General features: G+C 38.0%; 2 protein-coding genes across 2 annotated transcripts; both read right to left on the bottom strand.

The window, feature by feature from the left end:
• Positions 1-120: 120 nt before the first annotated feature.
• On the bottom strand, positions 121-2,790 carry LOC137735027 (tubulin-folding cofactor A-like). Its single transcript, XM_068474385.1, has 4 exons — positions 2,661-2,790; positions 1,782-1,940; positions 507-593; positions 121-425 (listed from the first exon to the last, which is right to left on the bottom strand). Exons 2-4 carry the CDS (start codon positions 1,932-1,934, stop codon positions 321-323), a joined length of 345 nt encoding a protein of 114 aa, XP_068330486.1. The 5' UTR covers positions 1,935-1,940; positions 2,661-2,790; the 3' UTR covers positions 121-320.
• A 1,584-nt stretch (positions 2,791-4,374) lies between these two features.
• On the bottom strand, positions 4,375-18,496 carry LOC137733381 (glutamate receptor 1.2-like). The gene is made up of 5 exons (XM_068472532.1): positions 18,197-18,496; positions 6,182-7,482; positions 5,572-5,875; positions 5,082-5,449; positions 4,375-4,873 (listed from the first exon to the last, which is right to left on the bottom strand). Exons 1-5 carry the CDS (start codon positions 18,474-18,476, stop codon positions 4,520-4,522), a joined length of 2,607 nt encoding a protein of 868 aa, XP_068328633.1. The 5' UTR covers positions 18,477-18,496; the 3' UTR covers positions 4,375-4,519.
• Between the last annotated feature and the right edge of the window lie 290 nt (positions 18,497-18,786).

The raw sequence follows: 18,786 nt of genomic DNA, 5'->3' as shown, positions 1-18,786 counted from the left end.
AAAGAAAGGGAAGAAGAAACAATTAGGTTGGTTCTTTTGATTCCATGTCGTTCTCACGCGTTATGGACTTATTCGGGAACAGATGGATCCAGCAGGAAGGAAAGGGAAAGAATAGAAGAATAACTAGTATCAAATCTTTCGTTTCTTCATTCAATAGCATAGTTGCAAACAAACTGAAATTCAAAGATTGTCGAGGGAACGGAAAATATCAATACATGCAAGAGAATAAGGATCCATAGAAAACCATCGTATGAAACAGAACAAAAGACGATGGAGATCCAAGACCACGCGATGTTAGCAATGTTACAACAACCATGACATTAGGCTTCTGTTGTCTGAAACAGTGTATCAACTTCTCCAATAATGGTTCGAGCTTCTTCAATTTCAGGACCTTCCTTCTGGTTCAACTCTTCTTCTACTTCAGCCTGAAAGTAATTATGTTGCTTAACAAATTGGGGTTATCGGAGTCGTTAATTGAAATTAAGGTTAACCAAGACTGTACATACCAAAATTCCTTTCAGGTCAGCTAATGAGGCCTCCAAGCGTTTCCGGCAATCGGGAATCATCATCCTAGATTCAGCCAGCACATTTTCCTGTAAGGAAACCAAGAAGACATGAATTTTATTTGGAAGGGATATGCATCTATCCATTTAACTTTTCATTTCTTCAGTTTACTTCTCAATGAAGTAGCTTAACAAAGGAAATAGGAGAACTTCAAGCAATCAGAAGTAAGATTGATTCAATGGCCTTCAGTTTGAACATTAGGTGATGGGAAAAACTACTATAACCTATTTAGAACTAATGGGTATCCAAAAAATAAAAAAAACATAGAACAGTCAATCAACTAATTTATGCATTTTAAACCTTCATTCTTCTGTCAAAAGCTTGTAAATTACCACAAGTTTTACACACAAGCAAGCAAACAAATAAGTTATCAGCCAACAGGAATTTGGTTCGAAAAGTTTACTACTAGAATTAGTGAAAAATAAGAAACAAAAATTTAGGAATTATTTTTCTACTACTGCGGTACAGGCTTGGCAAGTGACTTTCCACATTTATTCATGGGTGCAAAGTACATCTTACCCATTTCTGAACATTATTAGGTTACAATAACGATATAATGTTAAGCAAACAAGTAGAACAAGTTGATTGATGCCGAAAATATTCAAAAGAAAAACGGCAACCTAATTTGAGAAATCTTAACAAAGCTGTATACTTAGCAATCCAGTAATATATAGCCACTACAAGGAATGAAATATACCTAAAAGGCTAGAACACATAAAATCCAAAAACAGTTGATAACTGACTCGCATATGACAAACAGAATATATGACAGGTTGCCGCAATCAAAACAGCTAAGCAACATAGAGAGAAGTTCAGGAACTTATAAGTTTAGAAAACCCAGAAACCATGTTATTCCTAATTGTACAAGGGTGGTGCTATCCACACACCCATTTTTACCTCTCACACACCCCTTTCAATTTCCAGAGCCATCGGAACGAATGAATTGAAGAAGATCAATGGACAAATTAACAAGGTTGTGTGAGAGGTAAAATGGGATGTGTGAAAAGCACTATCCATTGTACAAATTTTGACTGAACAAATAAAAATCTTGAATTACCACATAACAAATTTGTGGGTTTCAACTAATCAAATGTCTGCGACAACAATAGTTTTATGAGGAGAAGAACTGCAAGATTATATTAATTAAAAGAAGATGACAACTTAATGATTCTACATGGTGTCTGATGCATGTCATGACTCGTGATTCATGACCAAACCTGTTGCTTCAGATCATAAGGATCAGCTCCTTTCTCTTTCATGTCTGCTGTTTTTGCAGCTTCTCTCTCAACCTCTTTCTCATATGAATGAAGCTCCTTAACGATGCGTTTGCAAGTACCAGTCTTGATTTTCAGATTTCTTAGGGTTGCCATGGTAACCTATCAAAAGAATCACTTTCTTGAGCATGTACAAAATATGGGACCATAATAAATATTCAATCTGAGCTTTCTTTTCATCAACACATGCTATTTCAATGGATTTAAACGAAAGATACGATTCACGTTGTCCTCATTCACGTCAACAACTGGCGGAGTGGCGGAGCCAAGAATTTATCGTAATGGGTGCAAAAATAATAATAACAATAGCAGTATCAACAGAAAAAAGACTTAGATTAACAACATTTCATTCCTACTAGAGCATATATTACTACACAAACGTGCACCCGTTGCCGCGCTACACTGGAGTTGTACAATGGATAGAACAGATCATGGTATAGTGTTTCAAGAAGAAAACCCCATCAATGGTAAACATCTCAAAAGGGAAAATACAATCTACCCAATGTCTGATTGTTAACTTTAGCACATAAACAAGCATAAAATAAGCAAAATGCAGACTCAGAGGCACAAAATTTTGAGTTTTAAAAGGGTAAAGTAAACAGATCCATCAGTGGCCGAAAGATTCAGGATTAAGATAGCATTTGGGGAATTTCTTTCAGGCATTTGGTCGAACACATAAGAGGGTTGGGGGCAAAGTCCAAAACCCTTGAAAGAAATATATGAAAAACGTGCCCAGTGAGGGCAGTGATCTAACATTCAACAATCTAGATGAGAGAGAGAGAGAGAGAGAGAGAGAGAGAGAGAGAGAGAGAGAGAGAGTACCTGTTGTAAATATAGGAGCTTTTGGGTGGGATGCTGCTCTTACAAGTGAGGGAGAGCAGTACAATGATGGCAGCAAACTGGAGACGAAGATGAAGTGGACAAAACCCGATTCCGTATTCTTTCGCCTTTTCCTCTCTTTCGGGTGTGTTCTGCTGTGTCCAATCCTCTGTGCCAACCCTGTGACTAGTCTAGTTGTTTGACATCTGTCCCTTGAATTAACACCCACATAACAGAGGATAATATCACAAACACCCCGAGGATTTTCTTGTTTTCATTTTCACAAAACTCCTTTAGGTTCTAGAAATTACACTAAGGATTGGTTTGGGATTGTTGTGTTTAAAAACTGCTTCTGCTGTACTTTTTAAAAAAATGCTTCTACTATATTTTTTTTTGGTTATGCTGTGTTTTAAGAATAATCAACTGTAAAGTAAAACAGATAAGCGTTTAGTTGATTGTGTTTTAAACGTGTTGTGATTTTGAAAAGTAATATAAAATTGTTTGGTAAATTTTAATAAAAAATTAATATGATTGTATATAATGACAAAATGGACATAGTAGTAGGAGCGGGGGCAACGACAGCAGTGGCGGGTTGGTGGTGGTGATGGTAGTAGCAATGATGGAGGTATGGTGGTGGTGCTAATAGTGGGATGTGATGGTTCAGTTTTAGAGGTAACAATGGTGGTAGGGAGGATGTAGCACCGGTGGCAGCGTTGTGGTGATGGTTGTGGTGCTAATAGTGGGATGTGATGGTTCAGTTGTAGAGGTAACAATGGTGGTAGGGAGGTTGTAGCACCGGTGGCAGCGTTGTGGTGATGGTGGTAGTGCTGGCGGCAATGGTGGCGATGATGGTGGTGACTATGTCGGTAGTGACGGTTCTGATTGTGGTGGCGGTTGCGGTTATGGTGATGGTGTTGGCGATGGTGGTTGCAACAGTGGTGGTAATGATGGTGGTGACAATGGTGGTGGAGGTGGTTGTGGTTGTGGACACAGTGACGGAGGTTGTGGTTATGGTGGTGGTGGTGGCAACCTTAATGGTGGTGGTAGGAAATAACAGTCACTTTATTCTCTAAGAGATAAAATGTGTGTGGAATGCTAAAAATGTCATTTTCAAAAAATTAATGAAGTTATTACAGCAATTGAAAATGTTCATTAAAGGCTCAAGTCAGCCTTTTATTAAAGTAGCTTCTAAAAGTTGCTGTTTTGGCCATTTAGCATTACGATCTAATCATATTCCTCTTCACTTGTAAGTGAGAGGTCTTAGATTAATTCTTGCTAAAGACGAATTTGAATCACATTATTGCTAGCCCATTGTGAGGCTTAGCCTACTTCCTCATCCCTTAGTGTAGATAATATCGTTTATTCAATATATATATATATATATATATATATATATATATATATTTATATTATCCAACTATTTGCCCTATTTTGCAATATGTTCTCAAAACTGGGGAGGCGTTACCCCTATTGTATATCAGGGGGTTTATATATTTGCTCCTTCAATTGTTCCTCTTTTTTACTAGTTCTATTATATATACATACGTTCACTCATACGCTCTGCATATTTCTTGTATAACTTATTAAGATGTGGCTGCTGCTTTCTTTCAGATTTTTAATGTTAAAATCATCCATCTTGTTTCAGGATGTAGCAAGATTGATGAGCAAGATAAGCTTATTTAGGTCACTTAGTAAGTTAATAAAACTAAAATGAAAATAAAAAATACATACATACATTCCATTCAAAAATTCATAAGAGCTCTGAAATCCTAACTGGTCAATTAGTAAGTTAATACAACAATGTATTTGAATTCACTCCACTAGTTGCTACAAATATTTTATAGCTAGCATCGCGTGCAATACTAGTTTTCTCCATTATGACTGGAGACTTTGTTAGAGAAGCACTTCCTTACAAACTGCAGCTTTTCTCGAACCAGATTCCGACATTTGCATTTCTCCAGGACATGCCATTTTTCATTGAGTGAGAAAATAGTGAATAAGGAAAGAGCAAAAGCTGAAGCAACCCCACTAACGAGGAATAAACCGCGAAAGGTGCTGAAGTTCAGAGCATTCGGACCATTAGTATTCGAGTCGTCAAATGTAAGAGGTGTTTTACTAAACCAAGTTTGTTCCATCTCTAGTAGCTTTCCTTCTTCTCTTAGAATTTCAATTTGCCTTGACATGTCATGGGCCAATTGCGAACCTTTCGGGAAAACCTGATACAAAACATGAACACGGATTAAGCAGCTTATAATAAATTTCTGCTATTTATTGAAAGTTTGTTGTATAGTTTATTAAAATTCTGATTGAACGTTAATTATCGAGTAGAAATACATCTTCAAGCTAAAAAATATATCATGCTTCTTCGCTAATTTTAGTGCGTTTTAAATTAATGCATGTCAATTAGGGAGCGAGGTTACTAACAAAGCCGAAACCATTGGTTATAGACTCGGTCTTAATCATTGAGTAGTCAGCGGAATACTTTGCGAGGAAGGCCTTGATGTATGGAACCTCGTCAACGATAGCAGAAACACCACCATGCTTACTTCCTCTTGATAAAGCATCAGCATATTCTTCAATTGTACCATATACTCTAATGCTTTTGAACCTCGAGGAGTTCTCTATAACTTTGGTGAATGATTGGTAACCTATATAGTTCCCCGAGTTTAACTGTATTTGTTTGACAGTCATCATTGATGCTAATGTTGCAGTGTAACTGGAAGTCAGTATAAGCACAACAAACACCCATATGATCACTACAAACTTTGCCAAGTTGCTTAGTATCTTCTCCCCTGTATGAATTAACAAATAAAGATCTTAAAATATATATTTTTGAGTTGAGCATTTCTTCATTAGTTGAAGTAAAAGTTGTATAACATTAACTGGATAAGTGATGAGATTATAGAGCACTTACTATGAGCAAACACAAGGGTTGAGAAGGAGAACCAAAATATTGTTCCAATTTGCTGCAATGGCGTGCCTTGGAATTCTTGGTTGACTGGACGCTCGATTACCCACACAACCAAACCGGTTAAGATAAAAAAACAGGCACTTGCTATCCAAAGGTCTCCTGAAAGCGGTTTCAAAAAAATCCACATGTTTGTCTTTCCCTTTTTTATTAGCATTCCCACTCCTAAGTCAGTGTACGGTATTGTAAAATCAACATACTGAGATCTGTTCGCTGTGATTGTCGTATCTCCCACAACAGCATCGTAATTCTGGTGTACCAGTCCACACAGCCCCAAACCACAAAGACAAAATAATTTAATTAGAAATTTCGTAAGTAATCAAAAGTAAAAAGACTAAATAGTTCTCGACCAAAAGAAGAAAAGATATACCAAATAATTAATAAATTAAACATAGATCTTTTCCGTTACCAACCACACAGATTTTGAAGAAAGTGTTTTGAGTAATGTTATTTGCATCACATTTACTCGTCACTTTGCACGTGGAATCCAAATAGCATCACTCATCCAAAAATTGAATAGATTTTTTAGATTATGTTTTTCCAAGTAAGCATATACCTGAAGATAAACCTGGTAGACAAGATCACTGTATGTCCAGTATCTACTGGCATTTGGAAATGAAATAAACTCATAGTGTACTTTATATGGCAATCCTCTAACTGCAGCTTCAAATACGTCTATACAGAACCCTGAGAAATATGTTCTATTGGTTTGAAAATCATGGTCCACACGCACAAACTCCTTGAACCCAGTTTTTAGTGGAACACCAACTCTTAGTTTTATTTCAGTACTCAATTGCAGCTTGGAACCATTCACGAAAGTTGATGACCCTCCAGGCCATATGATTGTCTTCAGATCGTTAGCAGAAAGTAAATTTCTTCTGTTATTAATTTGGTGGAATGTCTTGTAACAAGGCCAAAATCCAACCCTTCTCTCCCCTTTTCCTATCACATTTACAATCTCAAATGCACTTGAAATTAGCTTCCCATTTGGATATTGAATTTCTCCACCTAAACCTGTAAACCTAGTATGCAATATCTCCCGAAGAAGAATAAGGCCCTGTTTGGTAATATTATTCGAATCCATTAGGCTCAATAGTCTTGTGGAATATTTTGTCCTCGTCCTCTCTACTGCTTCTGCTAGAGCCCAAGTTGCATCATATGCCCAAATTTCATCTGGACTTAACTCACCTACTTCCATATTTTGATCTTCCGTGTAAAACTTCCTCCTCAATCTTGAAGTAAGATTGTGGAGGCGGGTTGATGCTGGAATATAAGACTTTAAACCCAATACCCCTTCCATTGACTCAACCACAGATGAGTCCGTGGAGGAATGCAAGAAACTAAGGCTAGTTGATGTCATAATCCAAGCATACGCTTCACTCATCATTCCTAACTCTTTCACAGTTAGGAGAAAGCGAGGAACGAGCAAGTGTGACATATGCACCACAAATACCGTAGTCCTCAACTTCATGATGTTGCGGAGCTCCTCGCTGATCTGTTCGTTTGTCGAGGAGGCAGAAATGCAACTTTTATATGCAACATTAACATTTGCCTCTTGTAAGGAATGGATCAAAGATGGAATGATGTCCCTCCCATAATTTAAGTTCTCATATAAAAGGATAACATCCCTCCATCTGAAAGCTTCAATGAGGGCACTTATTCCCGCAGCTTGAAATGTTTCATCCTGTGTGATCTCGACGAAGAAGGGATATTTTCTAGGTGGAGAATGACTCGGTCCAGAAAGAGACATTATGGGGACTTTAACTTCTTCTGCTAATTCTGCCAGTAGGCTTGCTTCGATTCTTGTTTGTGCACCAATTATTGCTTCCACTTTGATGTTATCCAAAAGATTAAGAGCTGCAATTGTTGAGGATCGTGAGCAGAGTTATATAAAAAAAAAAAAAAAAAAAAAAAAAAAAAAAATTTAATGATAAATAATTGTACCTACTGCGTACTAATTCAAATACCTGGCAAGATAACCTCTTAAGATAGCTGTTTGTTAGCTCATGTAATTACTGTAATTGGTTGTCTTAGGTTATTTGTTCTATACGCAAATCAAGATTTTTTTCTGTGTACACCTGAACACCGCCTGTGGTGGTACTAAAGTTCTAAATTTAGATTGGTAATTTCCTAGACAATTATGTTAAAACTACAACACCAGCCCAAAGATTAAGGTCCAGTCCATTATGAAGGTCTTGGTATTCTAGAAGAATCATGCATGGGATTTTGCTAGAGAACTCTAGCAAGCATGTCGGTGGGCAGCTTCAAATAAACTAGATTTTTCTAGTTCAAATCTGCATGTTAAGTAGGTGATTAAGCTAGAAAGTTCTAGCAGCTTGTAATATTGTGTGGCTATTATGCAAAGCCTAGGTCGTTAAGTTCACCTATAAACTGGTGAAGTGCTATGCTAAACAATACAACAAGCAAGAAGTAAGAATCAAAAGAGAGCTAAGTGAGAGTGAGAAGTAAGAGTAGTCTTGTGAGGAGTGTGAGTGGTTTAGAGGGTGTCTCTAGAAAAAGTGAGTGTCATAGCTTCTAAAAAGTGTCCTTGAGAGTTTGTGTGTTGTAATCTTTTGTGAGTTAATACAAGTAATTTTGTTTTGTTTTGTCTCTCCAACACTTGTGTTAGAATTGTGTACTCTAGTTTTTCCTCAACAATTGGTATCAGCGCAGTACGATCAGGGACCGTCTCTAGTGAAGCTTTCAAGAATCGTGAGAAGTTTACTACTTCGCAAGACTGTTGGTTAATTTTGTACGGCTTATCAAAGTTCTGTCGACACGATGTTTAATCTTCAGGTTGTTGGAGCAATCAAGAAGTTGAACAACAAAAATTACAACACATGGGCGACATGTATGGAGTCTTACCTACAAGGCCAAGATCTTTGGGATGTCGTCGACGGTAATGAAGTTACACAGCCGAAAGAAGACATTAGCGGCACTTTGCGGAATTGGAAGATCAAGGAAGGTAAAGCCATGTTTGCCTTAAAAACCATAGTTGAAGAGGACTTGTTAGAGCACATAAGGAAAGTTAAAACACTGAAAGAAACGTGGGACACCTTCGCCACACTCTTTTCAAAGAGGAATGATACAAGACTGCAGCTTCTCGAGAATGAGTTATTATCGGTGGCCCAACGAGACATGACGATTACCGAATATTTCCACAAGGTAAAGTCTATTTGTCGTGAAATTTCTAAGTTAGATCCTAGTGCTGCCATTGTAGAATCAAGGATAAAAAAATAAAAAAATAAAAAAATAAATATCCATGGGTTGATACCTAAATATCAAGGCTTCGTTGCTACTGTACAAGGATGACCGACCCAACCATCATTTGTTGAGTTTGAGAATTTGTTTGCCGATCAACAAGCTTTGGCAAAGCAAATGGGAGGGGTCTCATTAAAAGGTAAGGAAGAAACGCTCTACACCAATAGATATAAAGGCAGCTTTAAGTAGCATGTTGGTGAAGGATTGAAAAGAAATGGTGACAAGGAGAAAGGTCATTAGAATGAGGGGAGTTCTCGGCAAGGGGGAGCTCCAACATATCACGACAACTATGGTCAATCCCAAAATAATAAAAGATTTGAGGAAAATGCTACAATTGTGGAAAGAAGGGGCTACATGGCGAATGATTGCTAGTTCAAAAAGCCCATATAGAGTAAAGTCACCAACTCGGAGAAGAAAAGTGAAGATAACTGGGACGCCGTAGTGTCTCTAGCCTTGGAAGAAGAATGAAACCCAAAAGCATCATCTTGTTGGTGCTCAGAAAATGAGGTGTTGCCTGACTTGAAAGAGATTGAAGATACATTGCAGGAGAAAATGGGAGACCAAGCTACCCATATCCAATCAAGTCCAGTTGAGCTCGAGGAATTGCTTGATGGTGACAATGTCAAGCAAGAAGTACCTAAGAGTCCTTGGCAAACTGGTGTGTATCAACAACCAGGAGAAGTTAGACCTAGTGAAGTGGAAGTACCAACTCCATAATCACAACTAAGGAAGTCAACAAGAATACGAAAGCCAAATCCTAAATATGCCAATGCTGTCATAGCTGATGGAGCAGCAAAAGAACCTGAGATGTTTGAAGAGGCATCACATAGTTCTGAATAGGTAAGAGTTATAGAAGAAAAAATCACTGCGCTTAAGGAAAATCAAAACTTGGGATTTGGTGCCAAATGCAAGGGATGTGAAACCCATATCCTGCAAATGGGTGTACAAGATAAAGCATCGTCTTGATGGTTCAGTTGAAATGTCCAAGGCTCGGTTGGTGGCTCGAGGCTTCTCTTAGTAATATGGACCAAACTATGATGAAACGTTTAGTCCAGTAGCAAAGCTTACGACCATACGAGTCCTACTTGCACTTGCAACTAATAAAGATTGGAATTTATAGTGAATAATGCTTTCTTGCATGGAGAGTTAGATCGGGAGATCTACATGATGCATGCAATGGGCTTTTGAAAGCAAAGCTCATCTTGAGTACATGTGCAAGTTAAGGAAAACACTCTACGGTTCGAAACAAGCACCAAGGGCGTGGTACGGTAAGATTCCAGAATTTCTAACACAAAGTGGTTACTCAGCGGGCATGCAGATTCCTACCTATTCATTAAAGCTAATGGAGGAAAGTTACTTGTCGTGCTGGTGTACGTGGATGACCTAATCATCATTGGCGATGATGAGGCAGAAATTCGTTGAACAAAGGAGAATTTGTCAGTTCGGTTCAAGATGAAAGAATTTGGACAACTCAAGCACTTTCTTGGATTATAGGTTGATCGCACACAAGAAGGGGTATTTTGTGTCAACAAAAGTATGCAAATGATTTGTTGCAGAAGTTTGGAATGCTTGAATGCAAACCAATCTCGACACCAATGGAACATAATGCCAAGATGTGTGCACATGAAGGCAAGGACTTGGAAGATGCAACAATGTATCGACAATTGGTAGGTAGTCTGATCTACTTGACTCTAACTCAACCTGACATTCCTTATGCAGTTGGTGTGATGAGTCGATACATGCAAAATCCAAATAAGGCTCATCTAGAAGCGGTTCGACGAATATTGAGATATGTAAAAAGTATATTGACTATGGTTTCTTGTACAAGAAAGGTGAATACGGTAAGTTGGTTGGCTATTGTGACGCAGATTTTGCAGGAGATCATGACACCAGGAGATTGACCACTGGGTATGTCTTTAGAATTGGCTCTGGAGTAGTTTCGTAGTGCAGCAAGAAACAACCAATAGTGTCCTTGTCAACCACGAAAGCAGAATATAGAGCAGTAACAATGGTAGCTCAAGAGAATGCATGGCTGGTATAGTTGATAAGTGATCTACATCAATTAGTAGATTATGATGTACCATGGTACTGTGACAACTAATCGGCAATTCGCTTGGCGGAAAATCCAGTCTTTCATGCAAGAACTAAACATGTGGAGGTACAATATCATTTCATTAAAGAGAAGGTCTTGCAAGAAGAGATTGAGATGAGGCAAATCAATATAGATGAACAAGTTGCGGACTTGTTCACTAAAGGTTTGAGTACCAGCAAGTTTGAAAAGCTTCATTATCAACTCGGTATGGAGAAAAGAATAAGCTGGTATTAAGGGGGAGTGTTAAAAGTACAACACCATCCCAAATATTAAGGTCCAGCCCATTATGAAGGTCTTGGTATTCTAGAAGAATCATGCATGGGATTTTACTAGAGAACTCTAGCAAGCATATTGGTGGGCAGCTGCAAATGAACTAGATTTTTCTAGTTCAAATATGCATGTTAAGTAGGTGATTAAGCTAGAAAGTTCTAGTAGCTTGTAATATTGTGTGGCTATTATGCAAAGTCTAGGTCGTTAAGCTCACCTATAAATAGGTGAAGTGCTATGCTAAACAATACAACAAGCAAGAAGTAAGAATCAAGAGAGAGCTAAGTGAGAGTGAGAAGTAAGAGTAGTCTTGTGAGGAGTGTGTGTGGTTTAGAGTGTGTCTCTAGAAAGAGTGAGTGATAGCTTCTAAAGAGTGTCCCTGAGAATTTGTGTATTGTAATCTTTTGTGAGTTAATACAAGTAATTTGTTTACTTGTTTTGTCTCTCCAACACTTGTGTTAGAATTGTGTACTCCAAGTTTTCCTCAACAAATTAGACAAGAGTTGAGTTGTAATGTTCGTTTATTAGCCTAATTGGATTTTAGAAATAGGAAGTAAAGACATTATTGATCTCTTGCTCTGCAAGTTGGAAAGGTTTGGACTTGTGTTGGTCATAAAAATTATATAGCCTACATGGCTCGGAGGTCGAAGTACTAAGAGCTAATTACGTCTTTTGGTGCTTTGAATATACTAATGCAAGTGTGCCAATTCCCTACCCAGCTTGACGGGGCAAATAATCTTGATTGGTGATGCGATGAAATGTGTTGTTGAATTCTGAATTAAGAGACTTCGACCGAGGAAAGAGCATTTTCAGCTTTGTGTTCTAGAACCTCAACACAATGCAAATCGCTATGAAGTTTTTAAACTTTTGCATTAGGTTCGGCAGCCTCAACTATATTTGTTAAATATAAGTCCGTCAAATTGGTATCAAACTATACGGACAAAGATACTCGAAAAAGATGAGTGTCTTAATCGTAAAAGTGGTTTGGCTGTCAATGTGCCGTACTCTAAATGTAACGTAGGAGTAACCAATTATAGGACATTTCACTTCGTCAAAAAGGCTTGAGACATACCTCTTTCGACGAAAGAATCAAAGACCCTTCGCTACCTGAGACTTGAGATAATAGTCAGTCATAGACTTGGGAGAATCCCTGTCTATCTAGTCGGTTGAGACTCATCAGGAAAATGGACTCTACGACTTCAGTCTTGTCTATTTAGTTGGTGGTCTTCACTAGTTACTTTAGGAAAATCCCATCTATTTGGTTTGTCATCGTCCGTCAACTGCCAACCCAAACTCGTTTATCCACTCAAAATCTGAGCAAACAGTTAGTGAAACAGTTAGTTTTTACAAAAAGGTGTGAAAAAGGCTTTAAGTACTCCGTCACTATCAAGTCTCACCCTCTTCAACTCGATCTAGAATTCTAAACCTAGTCTTAGTATGTGGTCAATTCATACTTTATCTAGAAATTCATCTTGATCCTCAAACAATTAATTCAAATCTTATTAGAAACCAATCATGATCCTCAAATAGTCCTACTTCATCTAGGACTCGACTACTCTATCAATACTATACTACCATGCCGAAATTCAAAGCCTTCTTTCTCGGCCACACCACCAAAAATGTTTTACCGGGCCGAGACTGATAGCCCCATTTCTAGGCTGTCAACCAACTTGGTAATTCATTCAACAATCTGGATTACACGAGGGCTATGGTGTAATATTAGGTCTAAACAATTTGATAAGGTAAGTACATGATTGCATTTTCGTATATGAATCTAAAACACTTTGCATATCAAATTCCCTATCACGTAGCTTTCCATGCCAAACTCAACATTTATGCAACATTTCATCGATTCAACATGCACTTCCTACTATGTTTCCATGTATGTATAAGTCTCCATGTGAGGCCAATCCTTTTCTAGCCCAACATTTCCATGGTCTAATAATCAGCTTGTCACTTCCTCTGAAATCTTGTTATCCTTTACGAGCCCACAAACCAACCCATGCCAAATGTGGCAGGCCATATGCCTTCTCTAGCTTCGGCCAGTTCGTGCCCTTTTCTGCATGCCTCACATAGTTGAACCTAACCAAATTTCCTCAAGTTGCACATGCACCTGTTTATTATATCCAATATGTGCCTTCCACCTCAGCATCTTTTGCCTAGCGTATTGCCTTATGCTCATGCCAGTCAGCCTTCTGCATAATCTACCACGGCCTCCATTCATCTAATGGTCACCAGGCCTCAAGATGGCATCTCCAAACCAAGGACATGCACTAATGGAACATTACAGTATCCTCTCCCCCATGCTCTTTAAGTTTCTCTTGCGATTGATGAACCTATCTTTTTTTTCTCATGCTTTTAAGAATCCTCTATGGCATTTATATGGGCTGTGAACGAGGATTTAATGCTCTTTTCCGCAATAATATATATGGTCCATTGTTCCTTCTCACCCTAATCAAAACGCAGGTTCTTGCAAATAGGTTTTTTGCATCAAGCACAAACCTGATGGCTTTGTTGAATGTTAAAAAGCATACTTGATGGCAAAGGGTTTCTTCAGCCTTTGGCAACAACTGCACTGAAAGCTTGAGCCATGTGGCAAATTGACGGCAATTCACATTGTTTTGAGCTTAGCAATTTGTTGTGGCTAGCCTCTTTGTCAACTAAAAGTCAAAAAATGCCTTATACATGAGTTCCTCCAAACATATACATGGCTCAACCTCTAGTGTTCTTTAATCTCGTACACCCAAACTATGTATGTCGCCTCTATATGTGAAATCTCACCCTCAGATTTTCACAATTTAAATTTTTGTATTTTGTATTTACGCGAATTTATTTTTCTTTCAATAAATTTTAGAATTTTTGTTAGTAATAAAGTTCGATTTTTCGTAATTAGCTATAAAAGAAATTCATAGACCTTTTGGGATCATTTGTGGACTTTACTGATAGGGCTTATGCACATGTATGATAAAATCGTTCGTGGAACTGAGTTTTAACGAAGGAGATATAAACGACCAAAGGGAAGGGGAAAATAGTAAATTAGACACTACAAATAGCAATCCAAAACCAGCCTTACTATTTTAGGGAAAGATAACCCACAAGTTGACCAGTTGCGCCACCCCCCCCCCCCCCCCCCCCCCCCCCGCGGGACCCTACGACTGGCTCGTTTTCGTGCAAACTTTCTGAGGTCGATTTCGATGTTTTCTCGGCAAATCAACCTCGACCTCCACTTGGGTTTAACTACCCTCATCCCAAGGATCATTTGTCACCCAATATTTTCTTCGTTTAGCAACCGTTCTCGACATATCAAGGCTCGACTTTTCTGACGCAAGAGATCTACCTCCTTCGTTCACCTCAATGCCAACCACAACCACTAAGACTCATCGTGACCTCATTACAAACAGAGCTTTGGTTTGGATGTTCGAGCACCGATGAGTCCACGGTAAGGGTGCACCCATTCTCGGATCTAACAACTTCCTGGCTAATTTTGACTCATTTTGGCCAGATTCGCACTCCAACAAAGGTAAGAAAATTGATGTACTCTTCACGAGCTTCATTTAACACATTATGAGTCAACTTTGGTATTGGTTGTATTCCAACAAGTCGTTGCCACAAGCCACCATGTTTAGCAGTGCGGCGGTGGCGGCGCGTGAGCCCGATAAACCACTTTTTTCCAGTTAGCTAATTTTGATGCCCTGATTTTTTTTATTTTTTATTTTTGGCACACATCCATTTGGTGAAATTCGATCTTGTAAACCTAGTTTCGCAATTGACATCCACTTGACTTTTGTAGGTGGCGAAGATCTGAAAGTTGGATCATTATGGAATTGAAGTATGTTATTGTGGAAGTATTATGTTGACCTTGGGAACTTGTGGATCAAAAATCGAATAGGCAGATATTTTGGGTTGGATTACGTAGGGTTGTTGACCTTACCGTTGGTCACATTAACCTAAGGTTAACTTTTGGTCAAAATGTCTTGGTTCTTAAATATTCAAATTATCATTATTACTGACCCAATAAATCCTAGTTGGCACTTTGATTAGTACACCATCCTGAGTGATATACATCTTGGTTTGCGTGTAAGTGAAACCTTATTAGGATTCACGTTTATTGGGCTTCTATATGTGGGTGACTTTAATATATGTGGTATGGTTATTATCTGAAAATTCTCATGCTATTATACTTAGCAGATATGACATGGATTATAAAACGTGTTTTCTACTAAATTGTTTCTTTTAAATTCAGTCATCAATTTATTTTATGAAATGTGTTTAGGTATGCATATTTGATATATTTGTTAAACGATAGGCTAGGTATGATCGTTAACTCATTGCTATGGGGAGTTGTGACACCAAATTCGTATCATATCCAATTCTCTTGATTTGTTTTATACTAGGATCCTAGAATTCTGTTCGGTTTCGTTGAGTATTTTGGAACCATGCATTCCGTCTGGGTTTTGTTAATTGGTTTGGAACCCCTATCTTTGTTGGATTTTGTTGTGTAGTCTGGAATCCTTTTCCTTATCATTTCCATTAAGTGGTCTGAAACCCTATCTTCATTGGATTCCGTTGAGTGGTCTTGGAATCCCTCTCTTCTCGGTTCTATTGAGTGGTCAAAATTTATTTCCCTATGGATTTCATTGAGTGTCTGAAATCCCTTTCTTTATCAATTATGTTGAGTGTTCTAAAATCCTGTCTTCGTTAGATTCCATCAGAATCCTTCTCCCTGTCAGTTCTGTTAAGCGCATGGTTGCAGCGGCCGATGGGTGGGCACGATTACCCACTTTTTCCATTTGGCTAATTTCGATGTCTGAATTCGTTTTTGATATCTGCTTGACGAGATTCAATCTTGTAAACCTAGTTCCATTATTAATTGCCACTCAACTTTTGGAGCTGGCAAAGATTTGACCATTGGATCATTATGGAATTGAAGTATGTTATTGTGAAGTATTGTGCTAACCTTAGGAACTTGTGGATCGAAAATCAAATTTGTGGATCTTCTTGAGGGGATTACGTAAGGTTGTTGACCCAACTGTTGACCACGTTGAACAAGGGTTGACTTTTGGTTAAATTGTCTTGAATTGTTCTTAAATACCAAAATTAGCATTACTGAAGACCTGATAGAGCCTACTAGGCCTACTTTGATAAGTAAGCCATCATGGGGATGTGCACCTCAGTTTGCGTGTAAGTGACGGCTTACCAGAATTCACGTGGTTATTAGGCTTCTATATGTATATTAGTGACTTTAGTATATGTGGTATGGTTATTACCCTGAAAATTTTCATGCTAGTATACTTAGTGGACATGACATGAATTTATAAAATATGTTTTCTGCTAGATTGTTGCTTTTGAATTTAGTCATCGATCTATTTTATGAAATGTGTTTTGCTATGTATATTTAAAATGTTTGGGAAATGAGAGGGCTAGTAGAGGACCATTAACCAATTATTATGGGAAATTGTGACACCAAACTCGAATCATGTCTAATTCCCTTGAGTTGTTCTAAAACAGGTTCCTATAATTCTGTTCGGTTCTGTTGAGTGGTTTGGAAATCGTGCTCTGTCTGGGTTCCATTAAGTTGGTCCAGAATCGTATCTTCGTTGAATTTCGTTAAGTGTTCCAGAATCCCTTTCCCTATCAGTTTCGTTGAGTGGTCTTGAACCCTGCCTTCATTGGATTTCATGGAGAGGTCCAAAATCTCTTTCCCTATCGATTTTGTTATGTCGTCTAAAACCCTATATTCCTTGGATTCCACTGAGTGGTCTGGAATCCTTATCGATTTGGTCTGGAACCCTATCTTCATTGAATTCTGTTAAGTGGTTCAAAATCGCTTTTATCTATCAATTCCGTGTAGTGATTTGGAACCCTATCTCTATCTGGTTTCCATTGAGTTGGTCTGAAACTCTGCTCTATTTGGATTATATTTAGTTGGTCTGAAATCTCACTTTCTATTGGTTCTGTTGAGTTGGTCTGAAACCCTAGAACTCATTGTGAGGTATGTGAAGATGGAATGACGTATTGGTGCATCACTTACGTCAGTTGTCTAGAACCTTATATTTTTTATGCTAGGAATGTCATGAGAATGTATTTTATTTTCGTTAAATTTTATAAATTTAGTTAGTTACAAAGTTTAATTTTTTGTAATTAGCCATTAAAAATTCGTAAACTTTTTTTTTTGGGTCAATCGTGGACTTTCAAGATAGGCTCTATTCCATGAATGTGTAGATGAATAATGTTCACGAAATGGAATTTTAACGAAGAAGATATACGTGAGCAAAGGAACCGGCCAGAACCGGACTTACTACTATTGGGGAAGCCAAGCCACGTGCAGTCTGGAGATCACCTTGCAGATGGATCAACTTTGAAGAGTGTTAAGACTTGAATCCTTCTCCTAAGACTTATGAGAGCTGTTAATTAGGCTATTTAATTGGAGTTGACTATCGTTGTAAACAATTCCTTTGGATTTTCTTTCTGTTGCATAAAAATTGGAACTCTTTTATGTAATTCGAATGTCCCAAATATAATCTTCTACATATTCTGTCCTAAATCTCCAATTACAATCCCAAGATTACTTGGTACAAATAGCATAACGTTTTGTTACCCGCAGCCCTGCTTGTATGATCCCCTTGTTGACTAAGGGGAACAAATATTCTACTGGTTTTTTCTTTTTTGGGTCAAAACCTTTTTATTGGTTGCGAATATATCAAGGGGATTAGAGAAACAACATAGATGAGATTTGATGACAGCTTCTTATAATTACTATTTTTTCATAGAACGATGATATTAGTGTGTTAAATGGTTAATTGTTGAGAAAGAAAAAAATTGGTAGAGATCAAACTTGCACCAAGTTACATAATTACTAAGTATAACTGCATGCCACTATATATAAAGCTAATTATTTAATGGTACGTAGCTGCCATAAAAACTTAAAAAGAAAAGATATATGCGACTCACCAGCTGATAGAGCATGTAGAGGTTTTCCTTTGGAATCCTTGGTTCGTAGAAGTAGCCTTGTGGTGTAGTTTTTATGCAGCTGGTAAAAATCAGACAGGGCCGTAGAAATGCAACTGAGAATAATCTGCCCTTCCCTTGACCCCATGTCAAGAATCACACCCACATGAACATCTTCAACAACAATATTTTCGGCAAACAAGAGACCTAGAAGGCTAAACAAGGTTACTACGGACAGACAGATGAAGGCTATTTGCTTCTTTGATCGAAACTCCATGTGCATCACTAACTGAAATTACTCAATTAATCAATACTTCTCTTGTTTGGTTTAGCACCGCAGCATCGTTTCGCTTATATAGGGTTAAGGTTGTTGGAAGTTCAAAGCAAAATAAATGCCGATAGTTACATATTGGTGGAATAGTCAAGGCTGCACATAAATATTCTATATATACTAAAAGTCGGTGGAAAAGTACTGTTTATTAACAGTCCCCTGCCGGTTATGCCCCTAATCTAACGTACAGTTTTTTGGCTTCTTCAAGATGCTACATGAATTGGCAATTTTGCCCATGCCACACGCGTTTTGGGGTTTTTCG

This window comes from Pyrus communis, chromosome 5 (genome assembly GCF_963583255.1).
Source record: "Pyrus communis chromosome 5, drPyrComm1.1, whole genome shotgun sequence".
Classification (NCBI taxonomy): Eukaryota; Viridiplantae; Streptophyta; class Magnoliopsida; order Rosales; family Rosaceae; genus Pyrus; species Pyrus communis.
The sequence above is the reverse complement of the archived record's forward strand: the minus strand, read 5'-3'. Positions and strand labels throughout refer to the sequence as shown.

Excerpts from the sequence above, each read along its gene's own strand:
- LOC137735027 (XM_068474385.1), bottom strand. The coding sequence starts at position 1,934 with ATGGCAACCCTAAGAAATCTGAAAATCAAGACTGGTACTTGCAAACGC. Across the intron at positions 594-1,781 it reads CTTATGATCTGAAGCAACAG|GAAAATGTGCTGGCTGAATC; the intron begins GTTTGGTCATGA and ends GTTTCCTTACAG. Across the intron at positions 426-506 it reads CTGACCTGAAAGGAATTTTG|GCTGAAGTAGAAGAAGAGTT; the intron begins GTATGTACAGTC and ends AATTACTTTCAG.
- LOC137733381 (XM_068472532.1), bottom strand. The coding sequence starts at position 18,476 with ATGCACATGGAGTTTCGATCAAAGAAGCAAATAGCCTTCATCTGTCTG. Across the intron at positions 5,450-5,571 it reads AACCCTTGTGTTTGCTCATA|GGGAGAAGATACTAAGCAAC; the intron begins GTAAGTGCTCTA and ends TAATTCATACAG. Across the intron at positions 4,874-5,081 it reads TAACCAATGGTTTCGGCTTT|GTTTTCCCGAAAGGTTCGCA; the intron begins GTTAGTAACCTC and ends GTTTTGTATCAG.